Source organism: Galeopterus variegatus, unplaced genomic scaffold, assembly GCF_000696425.1.
Source record: "Galeopterus variegatus unplaced genomic scaffold, G_variegatus-3.0.2 Scaffold1524, whole genome shotgun sequence".
Classification (NCBI taxonomy): Eukaryota; Metazoa; Chordata; class Mammalia; order Dermoptera; family Cynocephalidae; genus Galeopterus; species Galeopterus variegatus.
The window spans coordinates 173946-187326 of NW_007727635.1; the positions used below are offsets into that span (position 1 = coordinate 173946).

The 13381-nt window shown below is 37.9% G+C and overlaps 1 protein-coding gene across 1 annotated transcript in view; it reads right to left on the reverse strand.

Moving 5' to 3' along the window:
• Positions 1–12187, reverse strand: part of LOC103594293 (39S ribosomal protein L3, mitochondrial) — a 36139-nt gene extending 23952 nt beyond the window's left edge. The window contains exons 1-5 of the mRNA XM_008577504.1: positions 11953–12187; positions 10639–10823; positions 9549–9640; positions 7293–7391; positions 1837–1936 (exon numbers count right to left, since the gene is read on the reverse strand). Coding sequence (XP_008575726.1) covers positions 1837–1936; positions 7293–7391; positions 9549–9640; positions 10639–10823; positions 11953–12044 — 568 coding nt within the window. The 5' untranslated portion in view covers positions 12045–12187. The remainder of the gene's footprint in view (positions 1–1836; positions 1937–7292; positions 7392–9548; positions 9641–10638; positions 10824–11952) is intronic.
• Positions 12188–13381: the final 1194 nt, after the last annotated feature.

A 13381-nucleotide genomic window follows, 5' to 3' on the forward strand; every position in this document is an offset into this window, starting at 1 on the left:
CCTGTGACAACCATGCTTTTGCTGGTAAACACACAAGTTTAACGATTCTTGCTTGCTTTTTGGTAATTAACAATATACAGAATTAGTATTTATTTCCTATTTCACATAAAGAAAACAAAAGCAAAAGAAAAACCAAAAAATGCTGAGGACTGATCAAATCATTTTTCACCCATTGGAGAGAAACAGGAAATTTAATTACTTGAACGCAGGTCCCTCATATGCTGGGTAATGATTATGGTATGATATCCATATAAAGCCCCGCCACACATATCAGATTTTTGGTGGACTAGTCACTGTACCAATAACATATAGTTCTAGTATGTGCCCAGATATTTGGAATAGCAAAAAACTGCCATTATAGATACCCCTAATTTTATATAAACATTTATAAAACTAGTTTCATGTAAATAAAGTCTTACTTTAAATATACTTGGGAAACATGTTATTTAAAACATTTAAAATTTCATGATAAATCAAACCCCTTCATAATATTCTGTGAAGGAAAATCAACTCCCTGCTTATTCTGCACCTATTTTGAAGAGAGTAAAGACAACACGATGCATCACATTTAAACATGAAAGCTGATTTTAGCTAGTGTATTTAACCCAGGCAGTAAAGTGGGGTGAGATTTCAGAGGGTAGTTTCCTTTAAGATAGAACCCAACTTGGATTTGTATGGCAGAGAAAAACCTTGAATTCAGAAAAAATGGGAATTTTTTCCACACTGCCTACATATATAAAAACATCACAATGTACCCCATAAATATATGCGATTATGATTTGTCAATCAAAAATATTAATAAAAAAAGGAAAAATAGGGGAGATTAAAAGTGACTGCACTTCCATGAGGTTGAACGTCTTGAACTGCTGATGCATGACCATTTTAACCCACAAAAACAATTTCTTATGGTTGAGCTACAGCAAATATTAATGTGGACTCAATTTTTATCTCTATCCTAAGCATGAACAAAGGGATTAAGAAAGTTAGATATGTTAATACCAAACAGAATATTTAAAATTGCTTCAGAACAAACTGTCCACACAACCAAATATTTTCAAAGTATCCTTTTATATTTAAAGTGGAATATATCATTATAAACCATCCTAATATACAATCCAAGCACCTCTACAAATTTTTATACTTGATAGTCTAATTCCATTTAGTTTGCCTTAAAGTTGCAAAACTTAAACTTCAGAAAATACTTTTAATTTTAGCTTATATTAAGGTGACCCTCTGTCACCCAACTAATAAGGCCTACTGCAATTGTATTTTACTTCAAGAAATTCAGTACAGATATTAAAATACTAAGTTTTAAAACATCATTCTAGTGTCTTGTTTGAACTCAAGTTCAAAAGATCAGGGAGCTTGTCTGAAGTTCAAAGACATCAAAATGCTGTATTTGGTAAAGTAAGAATCTTCACATTGAGGTGCTATGGTTAGTCACTCTCCCGTTTCAGGCTTTATAGTTTCTCAAGTTCTTGTGAGAGTCTAGCTATTCTCCACTTAACAGAATGCCAGCCTGCAAACAATAAACTCAAAATTTAAAAGTTAGTGTATTTATTTGGAGTAGGTTTTTCAAATGTGAAACTCTTTCTACATTAAAAACAAAAGGTTTCCTCCTTCTCTTACAGCAAACAAAGAGTTCCCTACAGCTTTTTCCACTTAAAAAAGACAAAGACTTATTTGTACCTAGTGATTAATCAGATACAGTTTTATATTTAAAAATAAGTGTTTGGGCCTTTGTATTTTGGATTCAGCTTTATTGAAAGGGCTGACATTAAACAAATCACATATTTGGGTATTTTTACCTCCCTCTTCTCCCAGACCTCACATTACCTGGCTTAATTACAGCATTATCTGTTACATGAAAGATTTTAACTTTCTGTTTTGGCGGCAATCCAAGTTCTCGGTAAAATTCCAACACAGATGTAGGTTTCTAGAGGAAAAGCAGCATATATAAGAAGAACATTAAATACTAGAGTTGAATGCATACAGATCTAAACCAAGTTATTAACAACGCAGAAAACAAATCAAGGTGTGCCCTATTCACCTATTGAACTAAGAGCATCCAATTCCCCTTACTTTAGTGAGGTGAGATTTACATCCCTATCTATTACATTTTTATGAATAAATAACCTTACTGCTTAGGATCCAACTGTGTGCATAGTGTTTCAAATACAGCATACTGGGAAAGATCTTTATTCCGTAGGAAAAGAAACAGAGCTGTGCTCATATTTGAATTCTGACTGCAGACTGTATCAAGAACCCCAACCCCAGGAAATCAACTCCCTGCCTACTTTGCACCTATTCTGAAGAGACTGAAGAAAACATGATGAGTCACAATTAAATGTTAGGACCACAAACTTCAAAATGAGTCTCAAATATGGCCTGGCTAACCTACATTTCTCTGGTTAAATCCTCATGCTCTCTGAGGCAACTCTGTTGCAGCCTCTTCTAATACCTCCAGCACTGTTTCCACTTCCCTTTGAGCTGATCAAAAAGAGTCAAAAGAACTACTCCACGATCTTATCAACAAATCAAACTGCTGGTACCCGCACTCATATACTCTTATCCTGCCATCCCGCTCCATGTTGCATATGAGATGCACATGGGGAGCTTCTACAAAATGCCAATGCCAACGGCCCTCTGCTTTGAGATTGTAACTTCCCTGGTTGAGGGTGGAACCCAGGCATTAGCAATTTTTTAAAGTATCCCAGATGATTCCAACGTCAAACTAGAGCTGGGAATCACATTGATAGATGAATTGTTCATGCTTTTATTAAAAGCATTGGTTCCTACCCCCGCTCTCATCTATTCAATGGCTTTACTCCTGAAATTGTCCCTACTCTCTTCTAAATCATCGATTTCTCCCTTTCTAATGAACTTTCCTATCAGTATATAAACATGTCACAATAACTCACATGTTAAAACAAAACTTTTCCTTGACCACATATGCTTTAGCTAATTATTCTGTTCTTACAGCAAAGCTCCTTGAAAGACTTGCTGGGTCTACTTTCTCTTCCCATTCTCTGAACCCACTTTAATCAGGTGCTTTCAGCCCCTAACAATCAATAGAAAGTGCTCGTCAAGATCACCAACAATCTCCACATGGTGAAATACACTACACTTTTGAGAAAAATCCTCTTTTTTAGTAATACAAAATAGACAAGATAAACACCTCGACCTGAGTAACTGTAGACTAAAACATAAAAAGAACTAAGGTAACACATACTTCTTGATTATCTTCCAACTTCACTAAGATTGAATAATTTTTTTCTTTTAAAATCAAAATAGTATAAAACTAGTTATGTCTCAGTCATAAGAAAAACCAAATGTTGAAGTTGAGCTGAAACCAGAAGCAGTGTAACGTGTTTTCTTTTTCTTTTTAAAACTTACAAATAAATAACTTCAAAAGGCAATTTAAAAGACTGACAGCATTGTCACACTTGGATAATTCCATCTATGAGGTTGAATTTTTCCCCCTCTTCAAAGTTCTCTGCAATTATCCTTTCCACAATGAAATGCTTCTCTGCTCCTAAGATGAATTGATTTAATCAACTTTTAAGGCCACTTAACTTCCTTATTCAAAAACACTATGTACCACATCAGTTTTTATTTATAATAAGGCACAAAAATAGCAAAGGCAAAGTAGTCTATCTTCTTGGAGGCATAAATTCCTTACAGATTAAAAAAAATAAAGCCCCATCATAAATAAAACTGATTTAATCAATTTATTTCCAGATGCTTAACTATTTGATATTTTGTATTCATAGGTCTCATCTAAAAACAAACAAACAAACAAACAAATAAACAAACAAACAAAAAACACCTCTGTAATCAATCTGTTTGCAATTTCCCTGAGGTCTATTATGTGAGAGAGGAAGTCTGTATACTTCTAGTTTTCAAAATCTTTTTCCTTTTCAAACAAAAATTCTTTACTTATAAAAAATTCTAAAACTTCATTTTCACATCCCATTATGAAGAAAGATCATTTATAGAAAAAGCTTTTTCTTAATGTTGTAATAAATGTCCTCTGGACCTAGAAAATTCACATTGTGAAGAAATCACATAAGAAGGGCCGTTGTAGTGCTTCCTATGCTAGAGAAGTGAATAGTTTTTAAAATTTACATAAATTCTATGGGTCAAAATCCACTGCAACACCAGAATATGACATCTAAATCATCCTGCTGCATTTTATATTCATTGAAGAGAATACAGCTGTATGAATAAGAAAAAATATGTGGACCAGTCTCGAGTATGAAAGTGCAGTACTCTCATTTCTATAATATTTTAATTATTAGTACTATGTTAGTTATGCTAATATTACTACTATTATGTTCATGAAGTTTTATCTATGAGTGTAACACATCTTCATCACTAAGTAAAATAGAATAAATTGAGCTCAAGTTCATTTTTTTTCAACTTTTATTTTTTCTTGAGAACAGAATATTCAGAGAACCAACATGAGACTTTCAGAACTGGAAGAGAATTTAGGGACCATCAAGTCCTATTCCCTGTTTTTGTGGGTAAGAAAAAGGATGTTCAAAAGGTGAGTGAAGGGAAGCTAATGGTAGAAATCGGGATTGGAACTTAGCTCTTCTGGCCCACATCCACTCGTTTCCCCACTGTGAAGATTAATTCTAGGTGTCAACTTGATTGAATCAAGGAATGCCGAGAAACCTGGTAAAGCTATCTTTTTAGGTGTGTCCATGAGGGTGTTTTCAGCAGAAATTAGTATGAAAGTCTGAGTGGACTGGGTGGGAAAGACCCACCCTCAACGTGGGCAGGAACCATCCAATCCACTGGGGGCCCAGAGAAAACAAAAGACAGAGAAAAAAGATGAAGCTCTCTATCTGCTGGAGCTGAGATATACTCTTCTCTTCTGTCTGTGGACATCAGAGCTCAAGACTCTTCACTTTGAGTTCCAGGACTTACATCAAGAACACCATTGGCTTCCCTGGCTTGGAGGCCTTTGGACTTGAACTGAGTCATACTATCAGCATCTGGTTTGCAGATGGCCTATTGTGGGACTTTTCCTCACAACTGTGTGAGCTAATTCTCCTAATAAATCCCCTCTCATATATTTGTAACATATCCTATTAATGCTGTCTTTCTGGAGAACCCTAATACACCCACTATCTCATATTTCTGAGAAAGCAATGTTCACAAATCTGTTGGAGCAGAATGGATTATCCCGACATGATGCTTGATTTACAAATATCAAGGCCGTAAAGTCATGAATTTACAAGTAATGAAAATAAAGATGACGGCGCTAGTCATTACAAAAACACAGAAGTACAATCAATTAGAAAACAGAGGCATCTGTCAAACCAAAGAATTCACATGAAGGCTGGTACATATTTCTACATTAAAAAAATTCAAACACTTGATAGTCTTTTAAAAGTTTCCATAAATATATCACTGTGTTTTTAATTACTATATAATTATTTGGAACCTGAGTTTGTCAATAAACTGTCAAGAACAGCAGAACAGATATTACTACAAAGCTTTAATCAAAAATAAATGGACTATGCTATCATAATACACAAAATAGTTAACTTTTCTTATACTTATGAAAACAGGCCAGTTCAATAGGACTCCAATGATTTCAACCACCATCTACTGACTGATCAGTATTTGTCACTATCTATAGGACAACTACACCTGGATTTTCTGTGAACACCTCAAACACATCTTCCCTCTAAAACTTCCCTTCTCTTGTTCCTATTCCAGTTTATGGAATCAGCACTGACCCAGTTGCTTAGAAACTGCTCCATGCTTGCATCCGCTCACCACACACTCACATCCACCCAGTCCTTCATAAATCCCTGCCCTTTACAATACCAATGCAACTGTCTTGGTTCAAAAGCTTTTATCAACTCTCCCCTAGTTACTTAAAAAATAACCTCCTAAAAGTCCTCCCTGCAACCAGATTCTTCTAATTTAAATTAACCAAGATTAACAATTTGATCACGTTACTACCATAGTAAAGGATTCAGAAAGCTCCTCAAAGTCTATAGGATGAAGTCTAAACTCCTTTGCACTCTATCTTGATAGCTGTACCTTCACCACCCTACCCACCAGCCTATGCCCATACATATCACATTTCTCTTTCCAAGTACACATGCTCTTCCATGGCTCATTCCCTCTGCCATGCCTTTAACACCCATTTTCCTTTCTGGTCTGCTACCTGTGAATCTTCACGGGATTTCCCCAAGCAAAACTGGCTGTCTCCAGTTCTGTGCTTTCTGGATTTATAATATTGTATTGGGATGGCAGATTTATTTGTCCATCTTCCTTACTAGCCTGCAAATTCCCAGAGGGTGGATATCAAGACACAGTTAAGAAAATAAGGCCCTGGAGTCCGTCACTCTCTTTCCAGTGGATGGCTCTGAGTGCATTAATTAACTGCTTTAGTCTCTGAGGCTAAAAAGGTTACATAAGATATCAAATGTAAAAGACTAACGTATCTGGCATGTAATAAGTGTCCAATAAAAGTTAACTATGACAAGGAAATGGAGTAAGTAGGCATAGGGTAAAAATTTGCTAGTTTTGACAGTTGGATAGCACAGGTTATATACTAATTTCTGTCCAAGTTCATTTCATAAACAATTTATAATGAGAAAAACTTCTTAGAGATAAGCAATATGTTCTAGTAATCCTAAAGATGTTTTCTTATCCTTTAGTGAAAGCCATCACTATTTCCAGAAAGCTTTTCCCTGGTTTTTAGTCATCCAACAGAGGACAGTCATTGGGCAGATTTTTCTAATTTATACCATGAAGTCGGCATTCTATTAATATTCTACTTAGGAAAAAAATGCTTTACTTAAAAAAAATCTGATGTGAAACACCCTTCTAGAATACACAAAATTAATCCTCATATGCTATTGATTTAAAGTATTGAGACAATTTTTCATAAAAAGAAAGTGAAATAAAACATGAAACAATGACAAAATAACCAAATCTATTGAGTGTCTGTTACATTCCAGACACATTTGAAAAACCTCATTAATCCTCAAGACAAACCTATTAGGTAAGTAGTATTTTTGTTCCCATTTTACAGATATACAAACACTATAGTTTAGAGAGGTAGAGTTACTTGTTCCAGATGTAGGGGGAGATACCGAAACAAACTCAAAATCTCTTAGACTCCTGGGTAAAATGGATCTGCTAGACTGCCTCCCCCCAAATACACAATTTACCTCATGGATGAATGAAAGTTTGTGGCTATGGAAAATTCTCAAAACATGAAAGCATTTAGACCTATTCTAGGAATGAAAATACATTCTTACACGAAAACGTGATACAGTTTTTCCTCCTACAGTTAGTGCTGCCATTTTTCCATTATGGTTTTCCTTTGAAGTATATTTTAGGACATGACAGTCTTGTACCTAAAAAATAAAAAAATAAAAAAACTAAGCATGTGCCAAGAGAGATTTTAACATTACACACCAACCACACTGAGGCCCTAGGATAATTAGGAATTCCCTAAAACTACTTATCTCATCATGCCTCTAACACTAACCATAATCTTAAAATATATAAATAAATCTTTTAAAAAAATTGTCAAATACAACATACAGAAAAGTGCATAAAACAAAAATATACAACAAAATGAGCACTTATTAAGAAAATATGCATGTAACCACTACCCAGCCAAGAAGGAGAATCCCCAAAACCTGTGTGTCTCTTCCCAGTCACCTCGCCACCTTTTTACCCTCCAACAGGGGTTTTTAAAGTGTAATCCACAGATAAGCAACAGCAGCATCCCCTGGGAAGGTGATAAAAATGAAGATTCTCAGGCCCCAATCCACACCTACTGAATCAGAATCTGTGTTTTATAAGCCCTCCAGCTGATTCTGAGGCTCACTAAAGTTTGAGAAACACTGCCCTTACTTACTTTTCTTTAAAATTATTACCTTTGAAAGTACTGCTTAATAATATATTTAGTGTTGCCTGCTTTAAACTTTATATAAATGGAATCAGATTATATGCACTCTTCCATGTCTTACTTCTTTCATTCAACATTGTATGTGTAAGATTCATCTATACTGTTGTGTGTAGCTCTACTCTGTTTATTCTCATCGCTGTACAGCATTTCATTATGTGAATATACTATGATTTATTTTATTTTTATTTTTATTTTATTTTTGTCTTTTTGTCTTTTTTCGTGACCGGCAACGGATCGCAACCCTCAGTGTCGGGCCCGTACCGGACCGGGACCGGCAACGGGATCGCAACCCTCGGTGTTGCCCCCACTCCTCGCTCAGCCAGTGAGCCGCCGGTCTGCACATGGGATCCGAACCCTCGGCGGGAGTGCCGCCGCACTTCCCAGGCGGCACACTGTAGCAGTGCGCCACCGGGCCGGCCCGAATATACTATGATTTATTTACCCAATCTACTATTGAGGGACACCTGGGTTATTTCCAGTTTGGGGGTATTAAGTGTGATGCTGCTCTAAACGTTGTTGTACAGGAATCCTGGTGCATACCTGTTCAAATTTTCTAGTAATATTCAGGAGTGGAACTGAACCTTACCCATCTCAATTCTACCACATACTGCTAAGTTGTTTTCTGAAATAGTCGTACCAATTTATAATCCCAACAGCCATTCCCCAAAGCTCCCAAAGTTCCTCAGAGTTCTTGAAACTACTGTCCTATACTTGATCATTCAGAGCCAATACAAATATTACTAAGGGTTTGTAGACTCTCTGTGCCTTATCAGCACTCTAAGCACTTATGTGCATGAGCTCTTATTTTAATCATCGTCACCATCTAGTCACTTGTCTAAGATTAGGCCCCAAAGATTAGTTGTCCAAAGTGATTTGGAGAGTGATGCTCTCCTAACTTCATTAGTGAGCTTTCTATAATAAATGATAAAGACAACAGAAACTAACATTTATTGGACATTTAACATTGTTTTTAAGTACCTGACATTTATCATGTGCAGTCCTCACAATAACTTTGGAAGTAGGTCATAATTATTTCTTTTACAGAACAGACTCATATCTTTTACATACGCGGCACGGTGCCCCAAGGAACACAGCTAGCAAGTAGCAGAACCAGGATTTGAACTTAATTATTCTGATCTCAGGGCCCACATTCTTAACCATTAGAGTATGCCTCATCCCAGTGAACATAATGCAGCCTCCCCAGACAAGAGAGTATTATATTATGATAGTTAGCAAAAAGATAGAAATTATAAGTTTGGAGTTTAAAGAACTCTAAAAATGAAAATAAAATGGGATTGAGATTTTTTTCCGATTATGAATTAAACTGGTAGATCTGTGAGAAGCTAGGTACACTTTTTTCTTTTTTTTAATTCATTGCCCCAGTTATCCCAATACCAGTGTCAGAAGGCCACTGCTCACACAAGAGTCAGAACATTCCTGAAACCATCAGAAATAAAGTTCTTTATATTATTTATGTACATTAACTTTTCTTCACCATACAGTTACGTGTTTCAGGATACTAATATTGTCCATGAAGACTTTTACAAAAAGATCACGCACATATACAGATCCCTCACATCTTCTGTTTCTTTCTTACCTGAAGTAATGTGACCACATGCCTTTGACCATCCTTCGTCCATAAAGGCATCATGCCCAGCTTCAGGGCAATAAGGCCAACTCTAGAGGAACCTGGCAATTAAAACCAAATCAATACTAATAAAAGCTTTTTCAATATTTGTTAATATGATGCAACAGCCTTTCCTAAAATTAGGTTTCAATATAAGGAGTAAGAATATGAGTAATATGCTAATATATTCACGGAGTGAAACAGGACTGTTCCTTACAGAAGTGAGTACCTTCAACCAAGCCTGGCATAATATATTGGTACTCAATAAATACCTGCAAAATGACAAATATAACAGAATTGTACAGAATAAAGAAAATAGGTAAGTTGATATATTCTGATTTTAAAATAATGATAGTAATAGAAGGCATGAATCCATAATTATCAATTCATATCCAACTTTATTAATTAGCAGACATCTACCATTCAAACTCTTAAGAAGCCAGCTAGTGCTACAGAGATGCCACAAGCAGTCATATTGTTAAAATATGCTGTCTCCAAAATGACACCTAGGTTTGTTGCATAAATGGGTGATGTTGCTCCACGAGGAACTTTGGGCCACAATACAATTCAGATGTCACAATAAAACCCAATCAGAGACCACACAATCAATAGGAAAGGCTATTCTTCTTAGTCTGGCCACACATGGTTTAGCATCCTACTAGACACAAGAGCTGATTCTAGGGTTATGCTTCACAAATCTAGAGCAATAGAGCATCCCAACCGAAAACATGTGTTCAAAAAATTACAATTTACATCATACTCTTCCAGCTTTTCTTCCCTGATTTATCCTATACTCTTCTTATCTGAAAGAATCAAGAGAATGTATGCACCTACAAAACAGCTTCTCAAGGAGGTCTTTATTATCATCAGATGTTCACTAATAGTAGACTAGGAGGCTGGAAATAAACTTGTAAACCAAACCACAATGAAACAGACAAATTTAAGACATGAGAAATAAATTCAAGAGATGATAAATTTATCAAGCAGTCACTATGATTTTGAATATGTCCAGCCACACAGTAATTAGGAGATAAGAACTCATCAAATACAAAATAATTACCTGGTTCCCAAGGATGTATAGGCCACGGTTCATCTTTCAGAGGAAATAATTTACTTGCTAATTGGGCTTTATTTTCGTCAGACACCAACTGCTTAACAAATGGGACACTTTCTTCAGAAAGATGCTCATCCCACCAAGTACCACTCTTGCCATGGAGACTTCTAACGAAAAGCCAGACGTTTGTCCTATAAAAATAAAAAACAAACCAAAGCACAATTCCAAAGTTTCCCCCATTTAGTGTAAGAAAGGGAAATACATGTGTTGGAAAGTGTAGCTAGGACCCTAAGAAAGAGTTTGAATTCTGTACAAGTTTTTTTCCTGACATTCCTTATGATAGATGATGGGGCTCACATTTTATTTATTTATTTTTTGGTGGCTGGCCAGTACTGGGATCTGATCCCTTGATTTTGGTATTACAGCACTGCGTTCCAACCAAATGAGCTAACCGGCTAGACCCTCATTTGAATTGTCAATGGTTACCCTGGAGGAACAGTTCTTCATCTTCTCCTCCGGGATAAACAGATTCCAATCAAAGTAGTCCTACCTAGCCACATGAGAAGCCACCAACACACTTGCATGTTTACCTTAATAGTTTTATATCCAGTGAAGGTGGCAGAACGTGACATGCTGATCTTTTTCTGACAAGCTCACCTCCTCCCTGTAGTGACATGGCCTAGGCTCGGAGAAGAGAAGTAACTAGGTGTGCAAAGTCAAAAGATTCATTAAAATACATGACCTCTGACCAGGTGAGCACACCAAGAAAGACCTTAGTTGGTGGAGGTGGGAAAAGAAGTGTGTGATTTTTGCACAGAAGGTCAGAATAGAAATAAGGCTTTCTGCAGTCTATTCCTCTTTTGTACTCAGGTAGATCCAGGCTAAAGTCCCAATTTTCCATTTATTAGTTGAGTGACTGTGGGCAAGTTACTTCCCCTCTCTAAGCGTCAGTTTTATCTGTAAATGTACGATAGCAGTTTGCGCACGTGTGTCTACACGAAAGAAGGCCACCAATACACTTACCAGAGCGTTAGTACACAGTACACGCTCACTAATTGGAAGATGTTATCGCTGTTGATAATGTTCGCTGCTAGTCGCTAGCTTATAAGCATTAAAAAAAAAAAAAAAAAAAAATCACCCTTTCAATCCTTTAGAAGTTGTTTCCTTAGGTTAACGCTCCTTATTCTTCTGTACCCCACTCTGGACAGAGCCCCTTCCTCTTCCACGCAGGGAAGGCCCCCAGCGCCGGGTTATGCGGTGCTCAAGGTCGCGGCTGCGCAGGTGGCACACCCCCACACCCTGCCTCTTGCCCATACCTACCTGTTCCCCGAGCTCAGGGCAGCACCCAGGCCGCCCGCACCTCCACCCAGCACATGGGGGCCGGCTTGCGCCAGCAGCCTCCAACCAGGCATGGAGTGGTTAGGGAAGCCTCGGCTCGCGACACCTACGGGCGCCCCGCCGCTCTGCTTTCAGAGCGTCCTCACACCACCGCCAGGAGCTCGCAGCAGCCCTGTGGAAACTGTCGCTCTGGAGGCTTGCCAATGCCCTCCGCGACGCGGACAACCGATGCAGCCACTTCCGGTCCGTTTTGCAATGCGCTCCGGCTTCGGTCAACCCTCCGGAACTAGAGTTCCGCCTCCAGTATGGTCCTACTTTTGAATCCGAGTTGGGGTAGGGTGGGTAGAGACTAACTCGCCTCACCAGGGATGGAAAAAAAAAAAAGGGATGTTCGGCTTTTAACCTTTAGAAGAATGAGGCAAACCAGGAACAGGCTTCCTGCCGAAGCTAAGTGCTACTGTCAGATGTGTCCCCCTAAAATTCATGTGTTGGCAACTTAATCTCCACTGTAACAATGTTAAGAGGGTGGGAAATCCAATTATGGTATTTGAAAGGTGGGGCTTGTAACAGGAAATTAGATTGGGAGCACTGTGGCCACCTGAATGGATTGATCCTTTCGTGGAATAATGGGCATGGTTCTGATGGCTTTAAAAGGAGAGCAAATGGGGGTAGCATTCTTGCTTAGCCCATTCTCGCCATGTGACACCCTGCTCACTATAGGACCCTGTGGAGAGTTCCCACTAAGAAGAAGGCCCTCAATAGGCGCATCCCCTGGACTGGGGACTCCCCAGCCTCTGAATCATAAGAAATAAATTTTGTTTTCTTATAAGTTACCCAATTTCAGGCATTCTGTTATAAGCAACAAAAATGGACTAATGCTAAGGAAAGGGAAATTACTTCTAAATAGTGCCTGCTGTGGGGCAATTCATCATACTAAGCAGGGCTTGATAATCTTATTACATTGGTTAATCCTCAAAAGTGTACTGAAAGGAGAGTGTTATTTTTATGCTATAAATGAGGGACCACAGACTCAGAGTTTAGGGGCTGGTCCAAAACAACACATCTGGTAGATTGGCAGAGTTGGCACTGAAACAGGGCTAGCATGTGTTAAGAATAGAAAATGGCAAAGTGATATGTGTGACTTCCAGGGCTGGGTCATAAAATGTATTGCTGCTTCTGTCTTGGTCTCATGGATTGCTCCCTATGGAGAAAGCCAGCGGTCATGTACGTGGATGCTCAGAAAGCTCTGTAGAGTGGTCCATATAAAGAAGAACCAATTTGCCAGCTATGAAGGAGCCATCTAGGAAGTGGGTTCGCCAGCCCCAGGCAACTCTTCAGATGACTGCAACTTGTGAAAGACCTTAAGCCTGAAACACCCAGACAAGCAGCTCATGGATTCCTAACTGGTAGT